The sequence below is a fragment of the Papio anubis genome, chromosome 15, assembly GCF_008728515.1.
Source record: "Papio anubis isolate 15944 chromosome 15, Panubis1.0, whole genome shotgun sequence".
NCBI classification, from domain to species: domain Eukaryota; kingdom Metazoa; phylum Chordata; class Mammalia; order Primates; family Cercopithecidae; genus Papio; species Papio anubis.
This window is the reverse complement of record NC_044990.1, coordinates 91,950,697-91,972,402: the sequence shown is the minus strand read 5'-3', so window position 1 is coordinate 91,972,402 and position 21,706 is coordinate 91,950,697. Positions and strand designations below refer to the sequence as shown.

General features: G+C 42.9%; 1 protein-coding gene across 3 annotated transcripts; it reads right to left on the bottom strand.

Moving 5' to 3' along the window:
• Nucleotides 1-3,231: 3,231 nt before the first annotated feature.
• Nucleotides 3,232-17,865, bottom strand: CHAMP1 (chromosome alignment maintaining phosphoprotein 1). 3 transcript variants are annotated; one of them, XM_017951450.3, is made up of 3 exons: nt 17,562-17,865; nt 11,028-11,149; nt 3,232-6,767 (listed from the first exon to the last, which is right to left on the bottom strand). In XM_017951450.3, the coding sequence occupies exon 3, from the start codon at nt 6,710-6,712 to the stop codon at nt 4,274-4,276; it is 2,439 nt and encodes an 812-aa protein (XP_017806939.2). In that variant the 5' UTR covers nt 6,713-6,767; nt 11,028-11,149; nt 17,562-17,865; the 3' UTR covers nt 3,232-4,273. The 3 variants fall into 3 exon arrangements, with proteins under 3 accessions (XP_017806939.2, XP_021785530.1, XP_031511554.1); XM_021929838.2 differs by having other exon boundaries at nt 3,232-6,720; nt 17,562-17,709; XM_031655694.1 differs by lacking the exon at nt 17,562-17,865 and adding an exon at nt 16,925-17,524.
• Between the last annotated feature and the right edge of the window lie 3,841 nt (nt 17,866-21,706).

Genomic DNA, 21,706 nt, shown 5'->3' with positions numbered 1-21,706 from the left:
CCTCCCAGAGTGCTGGGATTACAGGCTTGAGCCACCGCGCCCAACCCTGCCTCTTATTAATTACTTGTATCTAGTCTAGGCTTGTTACAGGCCTGTTCAAAGTGGATGATTTGCAACAGCCTGAGCGTGGCTTTCCTGATTAAAGAGAAATAATTTTCTAATGCTAATAAAGCATGCAAAAAGCTGGAGTTACAGAAAACCCTTGGCACTAGGACCAGGAATGCTAAGAGCATGGGAAGAAAACTTTGGGTGGAGAGATACAGCTTATTTTCACTAATCCGGTAATTTCACCTACGGGTGTGGTAGCTTTTAGGGCCTTTCACAGAGTGTAATGAAGAGCTATCTCATTTCTGGGTGTTTATCCACAGAAAAATGAAATCGGGATCCCAAAGAAATAGCTGCATTCCCATGTTCATTGCAGCATTACTCACAATAACCAAAATATGGAATCTACCCGTGTCCATCAATGAATGAACTGATAAAGAAAATGTAGTGTGTGTGTATATATAAAAAGATAATACATATACAGATAAAGTAGGTGGTTAGGAGTATGGGTTCTGGATTGGTAGTTTAATTGCCTGGCCCTGGAAAAGGCAATCTTTTCCCAGTAAACCCCAGATGCCAGAGCATCAAGAAAACAGAAAATAAGAAAGTATAATTAATATATTCTGTGTGCACAGATGGAGTCTTCCTTTGCTTCCCCAAAGGAAGAGTGCACAGGAGCCTGGCACTCCTGGACCTTAGGAAACCCTGAAACTGCTGGTATCTGCAGATCCTCTCCAAACAGTTCACCAATTTCCTGTTTAAGACTGCAAGCCTGACCCCAGCATTCTGGGAGCCAAGAGAGTCTGCAGATCTCCCTGCTCAGTAAATTGCGTGTATATATATACACACACACAATGAAATACTATTCAGTCTGAAAAGAGGAAAATCCTGTCACTTATGGCAACATGGATGAATTTGGAGGACATTATGTTAAGTAAAATAAACCAGACACAGAAAAGACAAATACTGCATAATCTCACTTGTATGTGGAATCTAGAAAAGTCAGACTCATAAAAACAAAGTAGAATGCTGGTTACCATTCTATACCATATCTATATCTATGTATCTCCTATTGGTTCTGACTCTCTGGAGAACCCTAAAACACACGGCAACTTGAAAATATAAACTGGTTCACAAATTATTTAAACAAACTAGTGAATGGTAGATATTGAATCGGAAGGGGACTAACAAGGTTAGAATAATAATTGCTACCAAGGATAGGGTGCCTCCTTTGTGCTGTGTCTCCATCCTCCACTTTGGGAAGCCAAGGTGGGTGGATCACCTGAGGTCAGGAATTCGAGACCAGCCTTGCCAACATGGTAAAACCCTGTCTCTACTAAAAATACAAAAATTTAGCTGGGCGTGGTGGCGGGCACCTGTAATTCCAGCTACTTGGGAGGCTGAGGCAGGAGAATCACTTGAACCCGGAAGGCAGTTTGTGGTGAGCTGAGATCACACCACTACCCTCCAGCCTGGGCAACAAGAGCAAAACTCAGTCTCAAAAAAAAGAAAAGAAAAGAAAAGAAAAGAAAAAGAGTGGAAGCCACACTGAGGTAAACCAAGAACACAGGGGTTTAGCCAAATACAGCTCAGGCCTTAAAGCCAAAACTACACATGCATCACTACCACTTACCGGGAAGTCAGCCCTTATCCTATGGCACTATTATAAAAAACCCCATTTCAGATGGCAACTCATGTGACTTAGTTGGTGCCACCTGGAGCAAAGGTCTAGGATGAACTGCCAGGTTTGCACCAGACAGGGTGAAGTCTTAGGAAAGAATCTGTCTAACAGGGTTGGTCTGAGGGTGCAGGAGCCAGGAGAGTTTCTAGGTAATGCAGACCCTTCTTGTTTCTCAAAAACAATTTCAGTCAGTCAGTATGGACAAGAAAAGGACAACTAGTATAACCAAGATCTTACCTGTCCTACCTGTTGGCATCACTGCCTACAAGGGAACTCATCTGGAAGCTTGTTCTCAAGGTGCCATGTAAATTGATAGCAGCAGCTACTCAGTGCAGTGTTCACCAAAGTTAACAAATTTGAGGCTTCTAAGACCTTACTTGGTATTATCTAAATGTATTAGTCTGTTCTCACACTGCTACAAAGAACTACCTGAAACCGGGTAATTTATAAAGAAAAGAGGTTTAATTAGCTAATGGTTCCACACGCTGCGGAGGAAACACGGCTGCAGCAGGAGGCGGGGAGGCTCAGGAAACTTACAATCACGGCAGAAGGCGAAGGGGAAGCTGGCACATCCAACAGGGCTGGAGCAGGAGGAAGAGAGCTAAGGGGAAGGTGCTAAACACTTTTAAATAACTCACACACTATCACGAGAACACCAAGAGGAAGTCCGTCCCCAAGATCCAATCATTTATCACCAGGCTGGCCCCTCCTCCAACACTGGTGATTACAATTCAGCATGAGATTTGGGTGGGGGTCGGGTGTGGTGGCGCACAGCTATAACCCCAGCACTTTGGGAAGCTGAGGCAGGTGGATCACTTGAGCCCAGGAGTTCGAGACCAGCCTGGCCAACATGGCAAAACCCCATCTCTATTAAACTACAAAAATTAGCTAGACATGGTGGCACGCACCTGTAGTCCCAGCTACTCAGGAGGCTGAGGCACGAGACTCCCTTGAACCTGAAAGGCAGAGGTTGCAGTGAGCTAAGATCACACCACTGCAGGGCAACCTGGGTGACAGAGCAAGGATCGGTCTCAAAATAAAAAAAAAGAGAGAGAGATTTGACACAGAGCCAAACCACATCACTAAATATTGTTAAGATATCCCAACGGGCATATTAGTAGGGAAGCCAGCCAGTGGGGAACTAGGACAAAACTGTTCATTGTTTAAAAAAATGTCTGGGAATAGCTAAATTAAACCCAGTACAGCATCTCAATCCTGGCTACACATCAGAATCCTTTGAGATTAAATGCCTCACACTGTTTAGAGGCAGGCAGGATAGGCAACCACCGGAATTAAAAAACCTTTCATATGAAAGGATGAGATTTTTCACATGGAGTCCTCCCTATACAAGCATTCCCCTAACTTACCTGACCACAGAACTTGGAGAAAACACAGCTAAGAAAATGCTGCTCCAGATAAGAAAACTCCTATGTTGAAAACATGGAAATAATGGATTTGTATATCATACAATGCAAATTACACAAAAGAAAACACACATGAAAATGTTGCTGACACGAAAGCCTTTCTTTTTTAATTTGGCTGATACACATTTGACAAAATACTTTAGAATAAAATAATCCATGAACAGGTACAAGGTATTTACAGTAACAGAACTGAAAAACATAAAATTGATATATTTCTTTAACAGAAATGTCTATAAAATTTTCTACTGTGAACCTGGAAGACTTTCAGTTCCTACTTATTAACCTGGTCTTAAGCCCCAACAGGCGACATGTAAGGCCCAGGAGTAGGACATACAAACTCTAACACATTTGGCAATTAAGAATCATCTATTAGTGTGAGCTGGCGGGTGGGGGCTGGGATGGGGATGGGGAGGGAAGAACCAGATCTTAGGGTAAGATATAGAATGGAAGACTCCACTGAAAACAACTATGGACAAAAAAGATCTAAAATCACACTTATCGTTCACTTGTCTCCTGTGGGAGAAGGCTGCAAACTATTTTAAAGACTTACTCGATTTTTCCCATTAGCAGACAATCAGCAACCCTGAGACTCCAACATTTCATGACATAAAAGCTAATAAACATCTAGAAGCTGATTAAGATTTATAAACTAATTTTACATCAGATAGAAAATAACTCTTATGATTTAAAAATACATGTGAGGAAACAAAATTTCTCAAATTTATTTTTCATGCCTAATTCTTAAACATTTCAACTAATATTTTCTATTATCTGAAATTAGTTCCACACACAGATATACTTTAACTGAATGCTTTGAGTACAACTTGCTCTTGATTATTAAATGGAATGCCTACTTCCTTGTTTTATTATTCATACATATTTAAAAGAAATGAGAAGTTTAATCCATCTGGACTATATAGAAATTGATTGACTTACAAGATAGCCACATAGACAGAGACCAGAAAAAAATAATCAAATGCTCATTCTTAGTAACACAACTGAGATAGTGAAACACGGTACACCACACGTCATCTACATATCCAACTAGGCTACTTGATAAGCTATACTTACAAAGAATGGTTTCAACGAACACCTTTGTAGAACAAATATTCATACTGAGCTATCAAATTTGCTGCTCCTCCAGTGGCGGTTCAAGAGCTTCCATTAGCTTTTTATTTGCCTCTTCATTATGCCGGCTTTGACAATGAGTTAAATGTTTCTTAAAACCTCGTGGGAAATTTGATTCAAAATTACAACGTGGACATTTAAGTAAACTCTGCCCATGGGCTGCTACATGATTTTTAAGGAGAGATTCCAAAAGAAAAGCCTTTCCACAAATTGTGCATTTGTAAGGGCTATGAACATTATGCTTATTAACCAAATGATGCAAAACAGCACCTTTTTTCATAGCACGACAGCAACAAATTTTGCAATAATACTTTCCTTTTCCACGCTTCATATATTTTGCAATCTCCTCTTCAGAGATAAAAGCTTCTTTTTCTTCAGTAAACTGTAGCACATTTCTAGACTGCTCTGGACTAGTCATGTCCATTTTGTTCTCTTTGCTAAAATCAATGGATTCCACATCAACCTGCTCTTGATCACTGCTTGATTCCTGGCCCTTAACATCCACCACATCCAAATCTGTTTTTATGTACTCACTACTACTAAGCTCAGCATCTGAGCTCTCTTGGTTGTCTTTCTTGAGCTTCTTTGAGGAAGGAAATAAAGTATCTTCCAAAAGTTTCTTAGGTGAAGCTAAAAGTTCTTCCTGAACCAAAAGATCACATTTTTGATCATCTATGGCATCTATTTGTAGTTCATCACCAAGCTCAACAGCCTTCTGTGATTCTGAGAATAGAGCAGATTTGGGGAGTTCAGGGAAAAGGGCATGCTTCCGGGGCTCTGGAAAAAGGGCACGTTTGCGTGGTTCTGGAGAAGCAGGAGGGGCTGTTTTGGCAGGCTCGGGAAACAGGGCAGGTTTTCTAGGCTCAGTATCGATAGAGAGAACTGGCTTCCAGATATCTGAGGCTGCTTTGGGGGACTCAGATGGCCCAGAAGAACCTGGTTTTCGGGTCTCAGGGAAGACAGGTTTCTGAGGCTCAATAAAAAAGGAAGACTTCCAGAGATCAGGAGAACCGCCACGGGAACTTTTCTGGGACTCAGGGAAATCAAGTGAAGCAGGAGAAGTTTTCCGCTGATCTGGAGAAAGCTTCCAAAGGTCTGGTGACCCTGAGGGTTTTCTGAGCTCTGGAGATCCTGCTGGACTACGGATCTCTGGGGATAGTGGTGGGCCGGGTTTGCGAAGCTCTGGAGACACTGGGGGAACTGCCTTCCAATGTTCAGGAGACAACGTGGGAGCTGTCTTTCGGAGTTCTGGTGGGCCAGACTTCCATGACTCAGGAGATGCAGGGGGGGACTTCCAGGAGCTGGGTGAGACTGATGAAGATTTCCAGGATGCAGAAGACACAGATGGAGTTGGTTTCCAAGGTCCAGGAGATATAGAAGGAATTGGTTTCCAAGGTCCAGGAGACACAGATGGAGCAGGTTTAGCTGGCTTCCAAGGTCCTGATGACGCTGAAGGACTGGATTTCCAAGGCCTAGGGGACCCAGGTGGCCCTGGCTTCCAAGAGCCTGGTGACACAGCAGGGGCTGGTCTCCTAGGCTCTGGGGAGACAGTAGGGAATGGCTTCCAAGGTTCAGGAGACCCTGAAGGGGATGGCTTCCTTGGCTCAGGGGAGGTAGTCCGGGCTGATTTCCGAGATTCTGGAGATGCAGCTGGGGATGGTCCCCAAGGTTCTGGGGAAGCAGCTAGAACTGGTGACTCTGGAGATGAGGCTGAAGGTGGGCCCAGTGTTTCTGGGAAATGAGAGTGCTTCTGGGGTTTGGGATTAGGAAGAGTAGCCTTTACGGGCTCAGGAGATACAGGGGCAAGTTTCTGTGGTTCTGGAGAAGGAACAGGGGCAGGTTTCTGAGATTCACAAACAGGGACTGGTTTTGGAGGTTCAGGAGAAGAAACAGAGGCAGGTTTTGAAGGCTCAGGAGAAGGAAGAGGTGTCTGTAGCTCAGGAGAAACAACAGAGCCAGGTTTCTGAGGCTCCAGGGGAGTAAGAGGAGTAGGTTTTGGTGATTCTGGAGACAAAACTGAACCAAGTTTCTGTGTTTCCATTGAAAGGGCAGGTATGGGTTTTGGTTCTGCAGAATTGCAGGGTATTTTCTGGTGTTCAGGAAGAGGAGGGCTTTTCACAGGATCTGTTTCTTTGTTCAACTGAGTTTTTGGTTTATCATTCCATTTGTCTGGGGATGCATGTTTGGATGTGATGTGATAGTATACGTTAGAGTACATCTTGCTGGTGAAGAAGCATTTATGGCAGTGAAATAGCTTTGCACTTTTCTGGTAAAATATCATTTTGCCTAGCCCACCAGCATCCATTTCATCACAAAATTCTGGATGGATGGTACCCATATGGATTTGTACATTTTCATAGTCTGTGCCTCTGAAACTGCAATGGTCACACTCCAAACGTGCTGATGGTTTACGAAGTTCCTGGAATACTTCCATTCTTCTTTCTGTTACCAACACACACGGTTATATTCTTTAAAAACTTTCAATACCGCTGCAATAAAGTAGGAATAAATTATTTTCATGAACTGTAATTCTGAATACAATGCTGTCAGTCCATTATATAACTGCATAATCTTAAGTCTAGAACAGTGCGTGCTTTATTTGGTAGTATCTCTAGGGAGAATTTGAAGAAAAGGAGACAGAGAACAGTCCCAGGCACTGTACTAGGAGTTTCACATACATCATCTCATTTAATCCTAATGATATGACTCAACTATTATTTTCACTTACAGATGAAGAAACAGGTTCAGAGAAGTTACATGACTTTCTCTGGTCCAGGCTATAGGACTATTAGTGATCTGGGCCTCACTCTAGAATTAGCTGTTGCATGTGCTTTATAGTTTGACTCTCAAACTCCAGTACACAAGTCCTCGGCACACAAAGACAAGTGAATATCAAAATTAAATCCTGGCTATTTAAGGATGAACAAGAGACTAAACCTTTTGCAGAAAGCACTTAATAAATTTAATCTAGCTATAAAAAGACAACTTTAAAATATGATGCTGGCTTGATTTCATGTCAACATATTTTGCAATGTTTAATCTATCCCAATATAGTATTTTATTAATTCATTTAATAAATAAATAACTTTGTATCCTATAATTTTCTAGGCACCTAGGTTTAAAGCAGTGCTTTGTAATATGGCGTTCATGAGTTGGGAAAATAAGGTGGAAAGTGATGTAGAGAGGCTGTTGGAAAAGACCTCTACACATGGGACATTCCAGCAGAGATCCAGGTGGAGAGTGATGTAAGAGGCTGTTGGAAAAGACCTCTACACATGGGACATTCCAGCAGAGATCCTGAATGATGTGAAGGCGCATACCAAGCAAAGGGCAAATCACAGGACATGCCGGCAGCTGGAACACAGTTGCCGGAAAACATGCATTAAAAAAAATTGTAAACCAGTCTTCTTAAGTAGTAAAAAGAATAGAAGCTCGCAGTTAAAAACACATTCACATGGAACAGAACAGAGCCCTCAGAAATAATACCACACATCTACAGCCATCTGATCTTTGACAAACCTGACAAAAATAAGAAATGGGCAAAGGATTCCCTATTTAATAAATGGTGCTGGGAAAATTGGCTAGCCATAAGTAGAAAGCTGAAACTGGATCCTTTCCTTACTCCTTATACGAAAATTAATTCAAGATGGATTAGAGACTTAAATGTTAGACCTAAAACCATTAAAACCCTACAAGAAAACCTAGGTAATACCATTCAGGACATAGGCACGGGCAAGGACTTCATGTCTAAAACGCCAAACGCAACGGCAACAAAAGCCAAAATTGACAAATGGGATCTAATTAAACTAAAGAGCTTCTGCACAGCAAAAGAAACTACCATAACAGTGAACAGGCAACCTACAGAATGGGAGAAAATTTTTGCAATCTACTCATCTGACAAAGGGCTAATATCCAGAACCTACAAAGAACTCAAACAAATTTACAAGAAAAAAACAACCCCATCAAAAAGTGGGCAAAGGACATGAACAGACATTTCTCAAAAGAAGACATTCATACAACCAACAGACACATGAAAAAATGCTCCTCACTCGCCATCAGAGAAATGCAAATCCAAACCACAATGAGGTACCATCTCACACCAGTTAGAATGGCAATCATTAAAAAGTCAGGAAAAACAGGTGCTGGAGAGGATGTGGAGAAATAGTAACACTTTTACACTGTTGATGGGACTGTAAACTAGTTCAACCACTGGAAAACAGTGTGGCGATTCCTCAAGGATCTAGAACTAGAAATACCATTTGACACAGCCATCCCATTACTGGGTATATGCCCAAAGGATTATAAATCATGCTGCTATAAAGACACATGCACACGTATGTTTACTGCAGCACTATTCACAATAGCAAAGACTTGGAATCAACCCAAATGTCCGTCAGTGACAGACTGGATTAAGAAAATGTAGCACACATACACCATGGAATACTATGCAGCCATAAAAAAGGATGAGTTCGTGTCCTTTGTAGGGACATGGATGCTGGAAACCATCACTCTCAGCAAACTATCGCAAGAACAGAAAACCAAACACCGCATGTTCTCACTCATAGGTGGGAATTGAACAATGAGATCACTTGGACACAGGAAGGGGAACATCACACACCGGGGCCTATTGTGGGGAGGGGGGAGGGGAGAAGGGGGAGGGATAGCATTAGGAGATATACCTAATGTAAATGACGAGTTAATGGGTGCAGCACACCAACATGGCACATGTATATATATGTAACAAACCTGCACGTTGTGCACACGTACCCTAGAACTTAAAAAATATATATAAAAAAAAACCACATTCACACAGTACAAGATACGGAGTGTCAGTCTGCAGGGGTAGCCAGTGTACTCATGTGTCCTGGAAGAAATGTCCTAGGCATATATTGATTAACACACATGCTTTACACAAATGGGATATTAAACATATTATCTGGCAACTTACTCTCAATTAGAATTCATCTCTTTAAGACATTTTTACATATGGAGTAAGCACTGACTTTCCTTGTACTTATCTTTGCATGTAAGGCTATTTCTGCAGGGAAAATTCCTAGAAATGGATTACTTAGCCATTTGTGTTTAAAATTGATACATTTTACCAAACTCTCGAAAACTTACATTACTGCATAACAGCAGTGTATATATGAGAGACAATTTCATATAAATTCCTAATCCTTGCTACAACCTAGGTGAAAGCCAGTATTTCACTACTGTGTTAATGTGCTTCTCTTAATGAGAAAGACTGAACACTTTCTCTTATTGATGGTAATGATATTTACTGCTTCTTAAAGAATGGTACAGATTAGAAACTCTGGCTCTCCCTTTATTAATTACAAAACCATTAATTTAAAAAAATGTATAGGCCGGGCGCAGTGGCTCACGCCTGTAATCTCAGCACTTGGGAGGCCGGGTGGGTGGATCACAAGGTCGGGAGATCAAGACCATAGTGGCCAACATGGTGAAACCCCGTCTCTACTAAAAATACAAAAATTTGGCTGGGCGTGGTGGCTCAAGCCTGTAATCCCAGCACTTTGGGAGGCCGAGACGGGCGGCTCATGAGGTCAGGAGATCGAGACCATCCTGGCTAATACGGTGAAACCCCGTCTCTACTAAAAAATACAAAAAACTAGCCGGGCGAAGTGGCGGGTGCCTGTAGTCCCAGCTACTCGGGAGGCTGAGGCAGGAGAATGGCGTGAACCCGAGAGGAGGAGCTTGCAGTGAACTGAGATCCGGCCGCTGCACTCCAGCCTGGGTGACAGAGCAAGACTCCGTCTCAAAAAAAAAAAAAATTAGCCAGGCATGGTGGTGTGTGCCTGTAGTCCCAGCTACTTGGGAGGCTGAGGCAGGAGAATCGCTTGAACCAGGGAGTTGGAGGTTGCAGTGAACTGAGATTGTGCCACTGCACTCCCGCCTGGTGACAGAGCGAGACTGCGTCTCAAAAAAAAAAAAAAGTATAATATTTCTAACTTTGATAACTTGTTTTTAAAGATGTTCTCAATGACAATACTGTTTCCTAACACTTTTATCCATGGTATATCATTTGCCTTTTTTATTTTTTGGTCTAAAGCTAAAAAGGTAACAGGTATTTGAGGAAATAAATACTTTTCTTCGGAAACTATTTACTCTTTCTGCGTTGCCAGCAGTTATTCTGTATTTTAGAATATTGTTTTTAGGACTAGGACTGTAACAAAAGAAAAATAAATAATTCAGTACTGAAGAAAAATCTCTAAAAATGATCTTTAACTTACAAACGTAATTGAATACATGTAGAAATAACGGGTTAACCATCCGTCTCAGAGCCCATTGTTAAATAAAACTAGAAGACTTTAAGGGAAACCGGAGAATAAGTCTCAATAATCCCATGCAGCTATAACTGGCAATAATGAACAGCCAAGCTAACATTAAAGAGCACTATATTACATACTGTAATTACAACAGAGACTAAGAGCTCAGGTGTGCTGGGTTTGAGTCAGAGTCACCTACCATTCCCCATCCCTCCCAGCCAGCCCTCCTCTTCCCGCTGCCTACCATCAGCTCTTCAGGCCAATCTCATACTTAAACCTAAAAAGAATGCTATAGAATTCACTTCTCATATCCCAAATTATGTATATCTAGCGCACATCACACGTTATATCCATAAGGGCGTGTATACTTTTAGAGATTTCCTTCAAGAACTCCAAGTATTTTTTTTTTAATTTTCTCCTCATAAAATATTCTCCTAAGCATGCTTTCCCCACTAGACTTACCTGCTGTATTACTAGACACCTTAAAATTGGTCTTCAAAAGGCAGGCATTCTACATGGCTTTTTGACTAAACCACAGCAAACAGCCTATAGTATAAGAAGAACAACAAGACGAGAAGTTGAATCTGGAAAAAAAAAAAAAAAGTGATCAAAACTGTATCTGTGATCATGTGTGTCCCCTGTAATAGAATTCTGTGTATTTCGCTCACCATCCTGCCCTAACAGTGAGAGGAGTCCAATCCACTAAGCCTGAACACTTACTTTTTTTTTTTTGAGACAGAGTCTCGCTCTGTCCAGCCCAGGCTGGAGTGCAGTGGCACGATCTCGGCTCACTGCAAGCTCCGCCTCCCGGGTTCACGCCATTCTCCTGCCTCAGCCTCCCGAGCAGATGGGACTGTGCCCGCCACCACACCCAGCAAATTTTTTTGTATCTTTATTAGAGACGAGGTTTCACCGTGTTAGCCAGGATGGTCTCAATCTCCTGACCTCGTGATCCACCCGCCTCGGCCTCCCAAAGCGCTGGGATTACAGGCGTGAGCCACTGTACAGGCCTGAACACTTACTTTTATGAAATGACACCAAAGACTACAGTAGATACCACTCCTGACACCATCTCTGTCTACTTTCTCTTTAGTAATCCACTATGGAATTATGCCCGTGTGTGTAATCATATCCTTCTCAAACCAATCACCTAACTTCACTTCTCTGATAAGCACTCAGAAGACTGCTGGTGTGACTACAGATGCTAACGATGGCTGACTTTTGTCAGTTATCGATATTACACAGCAGAGTGACAAATTAACAGGCAGTGGAGGAAGGGACACCACAACAAACAGGACCAAGAGGTACAAAAAGAAAGGACTCTGGGAGGAGGATGGCGGTGTCCTGACCCCAAGTAAGAACACATGGACCTCCTTCAGTGATTGCTCTGCCCTCTTCTCTTCCTGCATGCATTTCAAAGATGAAGCATCATGGTGTAGATGAGTCTGCTGACAAGAACAGAATGTGATAAACTGGCTGTGCACAAGCTACACAACAGCGCACACTGTGCTTCTCATTAGCTCCAGCACATTCATCTACCCCTTCTCTATCCCCTACCCCGTCACTGCTTTAATTCTGACATCTGAACTTCCTGCCACTAGTTTCCCTTTCTTCCAGCTACCAAACCTGTCTTCCAAACAGAAGCCTAATGTGACCTGCCTGTTCACATTTCCTCCAAGTCAAATAAGACACCTACACTACACGATTTGAATACGGCATATAAAGCTCTTCACAGTCTGGCCCATGACCAGACTGCGTTCTCAAAATACTGGCCCACATGTAATTCCCTGACTATTCCAGCATCTGGGCCTTTGTATAAACTATTTCCTCTCCTTTACACTCCCTGTCTTGCCTGGCCTTCAGGCAGGACGGCTTTTTAAGTCGGCTGTCTCCCTGTAAACACGGGATTGGTTCCAGGACCACTCCCACATGCCAAAATCCACACATACTCAGGTCCTACAGTCAGCCTTGTGGAATTCCCATATATGAAAAATCTGCCCTCCATATAAATGTCTCACATTCTGTAAATGCTGTCTTTTTTTATTGGCATTTGGTTGAAGTTCAAACCTCTGTTATTCATGCGTCAACTGCACTGGCCAATTTTCCACTCCCTCCCAATCTTCCTAGAAGCCCCAGCTGTATATGTCACCCTCTGGCACTACAGCCTGATACCAACAACAGGTTGCCAGCTCCTGGAGAGGAGGGACTATCCATTTATTCACCTCTGGAACCGCTGCACATCCCTGGCACACAGCATGTGCTCTGTTCAATCCTAACGTTCTCTCAATCTTTGACTCACAGGATTTTAAAACTAGAGGAAAACCTAAGCTACTATCTAGTCTCAAAGTCATAGGATTTGGGGATAGGAAAAGACCTCAGGGATCATCTACTTTAAAACTTCAATTAATAGTTAAGGAAACTCAAGCTTGACATTAAACAACTTGCCCAAGTCAGACAAATGATCAGTATCTGATGAGAGAATCAAGTTCTGTCCAGGTTTTTTCTACATATACACAAACTAAAACAGTGGAATTTAGTAGCTCTTTTAAAGCCTGTACCATAGGCCAAAAGAAACAAGATGAAACAAACACTTAGAATCCACATATCAAGTGCATAAATACAGGACTATAGAGAACTATATCCCATATTCTGCATGGGCAGAGTACACCATACCAGTGGATCACTGTCCCCAGCTCTGGGCAGGAAGGACACTTTAAGAGAGTCTCTAAGAAACTAGAGAACATAAAAAACAAAAACAAAAAAAGAAAAAGAAAAAAAGGCAACCAGGATGGCGGATGGCCCTTTAAAAAAAAAAAAGTCATTTATGAATACAGACATTTACCTTCAAAAGGGTAAGAATTATAGATAATATATGAGCTATCCTAGAAGTGATAATCAGAAGCTAGCAGGAAAAGAATTGTGGCTCAACACAGTTTACAAACTACTCTATTATGAACTACAATGAGTTCCTTTGTTAGGTAGGAGTACTCCATAATTAGAAGCTGACGATCAGGCCGGGTGTGGTGGCTCACACCTGTAATCCCAGCACTCTGGGAGGCTGAGACAGGTGGATCCCTTGAGCTCAGGGGTTCAAGAACACCCTGGGCAATATGGCGAAACCCCGTCTCTACAAAACATACAAAAATTAGCTGGGTGCAGCAGAATGCACCTGTAGTCCCAGCTACTTGGGAGGCTGAGGCAAGAGAAATCACTTGAGCCTAAGAGGCAGGGGTTGCAGTGAACCAAGACTGCACCATTACACTCCAACCTAGATGACAGAGCGAGACCCTGTCTCAGAAAAGAAAACCAAAAAACCAACCAAAAAAAAACCACTGATGATCAGCATAGGACTAGAAGGATCTTCAGAGGGCTTGAGTTCGACCTCTTCATTTCATAACTGAAAAGACTGATGCTGAGGGAAAGAAGTGACCTGTCAAAGATCACAACACTGAGGTCAGAGGAAACAGTTGGTTTATTCTGGTTTTCTCAATTCTGGTCTCTTTCCCACAGTAGCAGAACGATCTACAAAGGTGTTACAGAACTGAGTCCCAGAATTCAGCTTTTAGGCAAAGCCTAGAGAGCTGGGCATCCTTCCAGCTTTAAGGCTCTAGCAAAATTTCTTCCTAAATTTAATAACTCCTAACCCTAACTAAAAATTAACTCAGAATTGTCCAGATTAACAAAAATTTCTTTTTGTCTTTGAGACAGATTACGCCTTGTCTCTAAAAAACCCAAATTCTAATAATTGGTGCTCTGCTGGTCTGTCACCCAGTATTCTCCAATGCAATGTTATGCCATATGGTGTATCATACCTATTTCCCATTTCCCATTCCATTTCTTCTTTGAAATCTAACACCACTGATCATCTTTTAAAACACATCTGATGCATAGTTTTTTTTAATTAAAATTCAATATGTAGAACATGTTTAAAGCTAAGTGGGTTCTATTAGTCTATACACACTAGCATTGTTCTTTATCTTAGTGGATTTTTTTTTCTTTTTTTTTTTTAAATTTAAGAGACAGGGTCTCGCTCTGTTGCCCAAGGTTTTGTTGCAGTGACACAATCACAACTCACTGCAGCCTCATACTTTTGGGCTCCAGAGAGCCTCCCGCCTCACCCTCCTAAGTAGCTGGGACTACAGGTGCATGCCACCACATCTAATTTTTTTTTTTTTTTTTCTGTAGCGATGAGGTCTCACTATGTTGTCCAGGCTGGTCTTGAACTCCTGGCCTCAAGTGATCCTCTTGCCTTGGCCTCTCAGTGCTGGGATTACAGGTGTGAGCCACCACGCCTGGCCTTTAAGAAATTAATAAACCGGGCAGGTGCAGTGGCTCACACCTGTAATCCCAACACTTTGGGAGGCTAAGGCAGATGGATCATTTGAAGACAGGAGTTCATGACCAGCCTTGTCAACATGGTGAAACCCTGTCTCTACTAAAAATACAAAAATTAGCTGGGCGTGGTGGCACACACCTATAATCCCAGTTACTTGGGAGGCTGAGGCAGGAGAATCGCTGGAACCTGGGAGATGGAGGTTGCAGTGAGCCGAGATTGAGCCACTGCACTCCAGCTGGGCAACAGAGTAAGACTCCATACCCGCCCCCCACCCAAAAAAGAAAGAAATTAATAAACTAATTTTTCAAGTAGTTTTATGTTTAAAGAAAAACTGAAGGTATGTACAAGAATTCCCACCTATCTTCTTGCCCCCAGTTTCTCCTATTATATAGGCTGAGCGTTCCTAATCTGAAAATCTGAAATCCGATTATGCTCCAACATCCAACATTTTTTGAGGGCCAAAAGAAGCATTTTAGATTTCAGATTAGGGATGTTCAACCAGTAAGTACAATGCAACTATTAAAAATTTAAAAAAAAAAAAATTCAAAGCACTTCTGGTTCCAAGCATTTCTAATGAAGGATACTCAACTTGTATTAACATCTTCTTGCATTAGTGTGAGACATCTGCTACAATGATGAGCTAATATTGATTTATTATTAAGTCTATAGTTTACACAAGAAGTAATTATTTTTTATTTATTCTTTATCTTTTTGAGAGGGAGTCTGGTGCTGTTGCCAGGCTGGAGTGCAGTGGCACAATCTCGGCTCACTGCAATCTCCACCTCCCAGGTTCAAGCGATTCTCCTGCCTCAGACTCCCCAGTAGCTGTGACTACAGGCGAGTGCCACCATGCCCGGCTAATTTTTGTATTTTTAGTAGAGACAGGGTTTCACCATGTTACCCACGATGGTCTCGATCTTTTGACCTCGTCATCCGCCCACCTCGGCCTCCCAAAGTGTTGGGATTACAGGCGTGAGCCACAGCGCCCCACCAAGGAATCACTTTTCATGATGTGCAGTTCTACGTGTTTCAACAAATGCATAGCATCATGTATCCACCACTAATAATTTCACTGCTTAACATCCCCATGCTCCCGACAACCACTCATCTTTTCACTGTCTCCGTCATTTTGCTTTTTCATGTGTATTTTTTAAAGAGTGGTAAAATAGAACAAAAAACTTGCCATTTAGGCCAGGCGTGGTGGTTCATGCATGTAATTTCAGCACTTTGGGAGGCCGAGGCAGGTGGATCACCTGAGGTTGGGAGTTCGAGACCAGACTGACCAACACAGAGAAATCCCGTCTCTACTAAAAACACAGAATTAGCCAGGTATGGTGGCGGGTGCCTCTAATTTCAGCACTTTGGGAGGCTGCGGCAGAAGAATCCCTTGAACCCAGGAGGCGGAGGTTGCAGTGAGCCAAGGTCAGGCCATTGCACTCCAGCCTGCGCAACAAAAGCGAAACTCCGTTTCAAAAAATCAAAAACAAAAATAACTTGCCATTTAATCATTTTTAAAAGCACAATTTGGTTAGTTTAGTACTAAAACGTTGTGCAAACATCACCACCATCCACTTCCAGAACTACTTCACCACAAACAGAAATCTGTACCCATGAAACAGTAACTCTCACTCTACACTTTCAGTGCTGGTAATCTCAATTATGCCTGAGGGGGAATCACACAGTATGTCTTTTTTGTGTCCTATTTCACTCAACATAATGTGTTCAATGTGCTCGTTTATATTGTAGCGTGTATCAGAATTTCATTCCTTTCTAAAGATGAACTATGGTCCATTATATGCACATACCACAGCTTGTCTTTCATTCACATGTTGATAGACATCTGGATTTTGAATAATGCTGCAGTGAACATTTGTGAACAAATATCTGAGTCCCTGCTGTCCTTTTTTTGGGGTATAAACCTAGAATTGAGGAACGACTACCAATTTCCATAGCTGCTGCACCACCCTACATTCCCACCAGCAATGCACCCGAGCTTCAATTTCTCCACATCCCCAACACTCACAATTTCCCATTTTGTGTTAATAGCCATCCCAACTTGTGTGAGGTGGTATCTCATTGCGGTTTTCATTTGCATTTTCTTAATGGCTAGTGATGTTGAGCATCACTGCACGTGCTTATTGGTCATTTGTCTATCTTCTCTGGAGAAATACGCTATTCAAATTCCTTGCCCATTCTTGAACTGGGTTGCTTTTTGTTGGTCAGCTGCATCTTCTCTTGAATTCGAGACATTAACCCGTTATCAGGTTTATGATTTACAAAGGTCCTCTCCCATTTTGGAGGCTGTATATCGGATTTTAAAACAGTAATAATGACAGAAAAGGAGACAGTCTAGAGCTAAAACGGAAAGAAAGGCTTTCGTGTTGTGCTGCCCCCAACTTCCCAACGGTTTCAAACGCAATATTTCCAGCCTTGGCCGCGACTGACACCGGGCCTCCCCGCTCCCTGCACAAAGACGCACTCCCGCCCCGGCCTCTGGGGGCGGGCCCTTCCCGCGGGCCGTGTGGGAGGCGAGGCAGCGCAGGCCCCTTCACTCGGACCCGCGGCTACCCGGGACCGGCCCCGCCAGGTCGGCGGCAGACACCGGGCTCAGGGATGCAGGCCCCAACCACGCCCCTCCCCCGCTCGCTCTCGCTCCTCACCGGTCCGGCCGCGGGCGGCGTCCAGTGGGCGAAGAACCGCGCGGAGGGCCCGGCTCGCGGTAGCGTGCGGCTCCGCCAGGCCCTGCAGCGCAGCGGCCTCCCGAATGGCGACTGGACGCAAGAGCCGGGATCCGGGTGCGCGAGCGTGCGCGCTCCCGCGGGACGGGCGGGGGCTGACGGGAAGCCAGTTTGGCGCCGCGCGCCCTCCCGCGCGGGCCAATCAGATCGCGGATCGCGTGGCGCGGCTGTGCCAAAAGCGCGTGGGCAAAACTAGCGGCTCGCGCGGGCCTTCGGAAGGGCTGCGCGCCCGCTCCGCCCCGGAAGTGCCGCACGTGCCCACTCCGCCTGCGCTTCCCGCGCGCGCCCGGGCGCTGGCTCCGGGAGGGTTCAGCCGCGTCTGGCCTGTGGCCTCCCGCCGGGCCCTCGGAACGGCCCCGGCCTGCCGCCGCCCTGCGGCTCTCTCTTCCTTTTCTTGCTTTTTTGATTGTTGTGTGAATGAATTTATTAGGAAAAAAAGAGCTGGACCTGCCCCATACATTCTCAGGCGTGCTACCTGTGACAAAAGTACAAGACAAAGTTGTTGGATGACAGTAAATATTCCTTTTCTCATCACCCCGCCTCCACTGAAAGTCCCCATTCCCGGAAGTTATCTTCTTCGTTTTTTGTTTTCAGTTTTATGAATGTTACTACCACAATTCTAATTAAAATGCACGCACCTCAAATGCTGATGCTATCAGTCTGTATGCTTTGAAAGACTGAAATTAGTTCACACTGCTCTCTACCTTTGTACCCTTAAGTTTTGCTTGTTGCGAATTTCTTTTGTGTGTGTGTGGTAAAAATAAACTATAGAATGGCCGGGCACGGTGGCTCACACTTGTAATCCCATCACTTTGAGAGTCCGAGGCGGGTGAATCATCTGAGGTCAGGGTTCGAGACCAGCCTGTCCAACCTGGTGAAATCTCGTCTCTACTAAAAATACAGTATTAGCCAGGCGTGGTGGCGGGCGCCTGTAACCCCAGCTACTCGGGACGCTGAGGCAGGAGAATCCCATAGAACCTGGGAGACGGAGGTTACAGCGAGATCGCACCACTGCACTCCAGTCTGGGCGACAGAGTGAGACTCTGTCTCAAAAAAATAATTAAATAAAAATAAAATCCGTAGAATTTACCGTCTTAACTATCTTTATGTGTACAGTTCAGTGGTAGTAAGTATATTCATAACACCACCATCCATGTCTGTAACTCTTTCATCTTGAAACACAAACTGTATGCATTACATGTTAACTCCCGGTTCCCCTCCACCTTCTACTTCCTGGCAGTCACCATCCTACTTTCTGTGTCTCTGAGTTTGACCACTTGTGAAAGTGGAATCATACAGTATTTGTCTTGTGACTGACTTATTTTACTTAGCAGAACATTCTCAAGGTTCATCCATGTTGTAGCACATTGTGGAATTTCCTTCCTTTTTAACACTGAATACTATCCCATTGTATGGATATGCCACATTTTGCTTATCCACTCACCTGTTGATGGACACTTGGCTTGCTTACCTATTCAAGATATTGTGAATAATGCTTTGACATTTTCAAAGAACCAATTTTGGGTTTCATTGATTTTCTCTATCGTTTTCTATTTTCTATTTCATTTATCTTGGCTTTAATCTTTATTATTTCCTTCCTTTTGCCAGCTTTGGATTTAGTTTTTCTTTTTATAGTTCATTAAGTTGTAAAGTTAGGTTGTTAATTTGAGATTTTCTTACTTTTTGATGTATTTGTAGCTATAAACTCCCCCTTTAGCATTGCTTTTGCTGCATCACAAAAGTTGCTATACTGTATTTACATTTTCAATCATCTCGTGGTATTTTCTAATTTTCCTTGTGATTTCTTTTTTTGATCTATTGTTCTTTTTTCTGAGTGTCTTGTTTATATTTTCAAAAATTTTTGATTTTTCCCACTTTTTTTTTTTTTGAGATGGAGTCTCACTCTGTTACCCAGGCTGGAGTGCAGTGGTGTGATCTTGGCTCACTGCAACGTCCGCTTCCCAGGTTCAAGCGACTCTCCCACCTCAGCCTCCCAAGTAGCTGGGACTACAGGCGTGCATCACCACACCCAGCTAATTTTCGTATTTTTAGTAGACACGGGGTTTCACCATGTTGGCCAGGCTGGTCTCAAACTCCTGACCTCAAGTTATCTGCCCATCTCAGCCTCCAAAGTGCTGGGATTACAAGTATGAGCCACCATATCCAGCCCCATCATAATTTTGTTAAGCATTTCTAACTTCCTCCATTGTGGTCTGAGATGACACATTGCATGATATTTATCTTTTTAAATCTACCAAGACTTAATTTGTGGTCTAACATATGATGTATTCTGGAAAATGTTCCATGTGCACTTGAAAATGTGTATGCTGCTATTGTTGGATAAGTGTTCTGTGTCTTTCAGATCTAGTTGGTTTATTGTGTTAAGTCCTCACCTCTAATTTCTTACTTATCTCTCTCTACTTGTTCTGATAACTGACAGGGTGATACTGACATTTATTATTGTAAAACTGTCTTTCGCCTTTCAATTCTGTCATTTTATGCTTCATATAGTTTTATGGTCTGCCATTAGGTGTGTAAATGTTTATAATCATTATACATTCTTGCCACATTGAAACTGTTATTAATATATAACTTTGTTGTCTTTTTTTTTTTGAGACAGAGTCTCGCTCTGTCACCCAGGCTGGAGTGCAGTGGCCTGGTCTTGGCTCACTGCAACCTCTGCCTCCCAGTTCAAGTGATTCTCCTGCCTCAGCCTCCTGAGTAGCTGGGACTACAGGCACGTGCCACCACGCCTGGCTACTTTTTGTATTTTTAGTAGAAATGGGGTTTCACCATGTTGGCCAGGCTGGTCTTGAACTCCTGACCTCGTGATCTGCCCGCCTCTGCCTCCCAAAGTGCTGGGATTACAGGTGTGAGCCACCGCGCCCACGCCCTGTTCTTTGTCTCTTATAACCTTTTTTAAAATCTATTTTGTCTGATTAGTATAGCCACCCCTGCTCTCTTCTGGTTACTATTTGCGTGAAATATCTTTTCCCATCCTTTCACTTTCAATCTATTTGTCTTTGGATCTAAAGTGAATCTTTTGAAGACAGCATATAGTTAAATCATTTTTTACCGATTCTGCCAATCCGTATATTTTAGTTAGAATATTTAACCTGCTTACATTTAATTACTATAAGGAGGGACTTCTGTCATTTTGCTCTTTGTTTTTTTTTTTTTTTTTTTTGAGATGGAATCTGGCTCTGTCGCCCAGGCTGGAGTGCAGTGGCCGGATCTCAGCTCACCGCAAGCTCCGCCTCCCGGGTTTACGCCATTCCCCTGCCTCAGCCTCCCGAGTAGCTGGGACTACAGGCGCCCGCCACCTCGCCTGGCTAGTTTCTTTGTATTTTTTAGTAGAGACGGGGTTTCACTGTGTTAGCCAGGATGGTCTCGATCTCCTGACCTCGTGATCCGCCCATCTCGGCCTCCCAAAGTGCTGGGATTACAGGCTTGATCCACCGCGCCCGGCCTGCTATTTGTTTTCTATATGCCTACCTGACAACTCTTACGTCCCTTATTTCTTGCAAAAAAAAAAAAAAAAAAAATGTTGAGTTGATTTTTTGTTGTGAAATGTTTAAATTTCTTTATGGTGCCCTTTTAAAATATATTCTATAGCTATTTTCTTTGTGGGTACCATGGAGATTACATTTAATACCCTAAAGTTATAACACTATAACTTGGGTTTATGCAAGCTTAACTTCAATAACATACAAAATCTGTGCTCATTTAATAGCTCGTCTCCTACCCCTTTCAGTTGTTGATTTCAAAAAATTACATCTTTATACACTGTGTGCCCTAAAACAAACTAATAATTCTTTTAAATGCATTAGCCTCTTAAATTATGTAGAAAACAAAATGTGGAGTTATAAACCAAGGTTACAATAATACTAGCTTTCATAATTGCCCATGTATTTACCTTTATTGAGATCTTTATTCATTTGGCTTCAAGCTACTGTCTAGTATTCATTTTACCTTGCAGAACTCCCCTGAACATTTCTTGCAGGAGAGGTCTAGTGGTAATGAACTCCCTCAACTTTTGTTTATCTGGCAAAGTCTTAATTTCTTCC

Excerpts from the sequence above, each read along its gene's own strand:
- CHAMP1 (XM_017951450.3), bottom strand. The coding sequence starts at position 6,712 with ATGGAAGTATTCCAGGAACTTCGTAAACCATCAGCACGTTTGGAGTGT.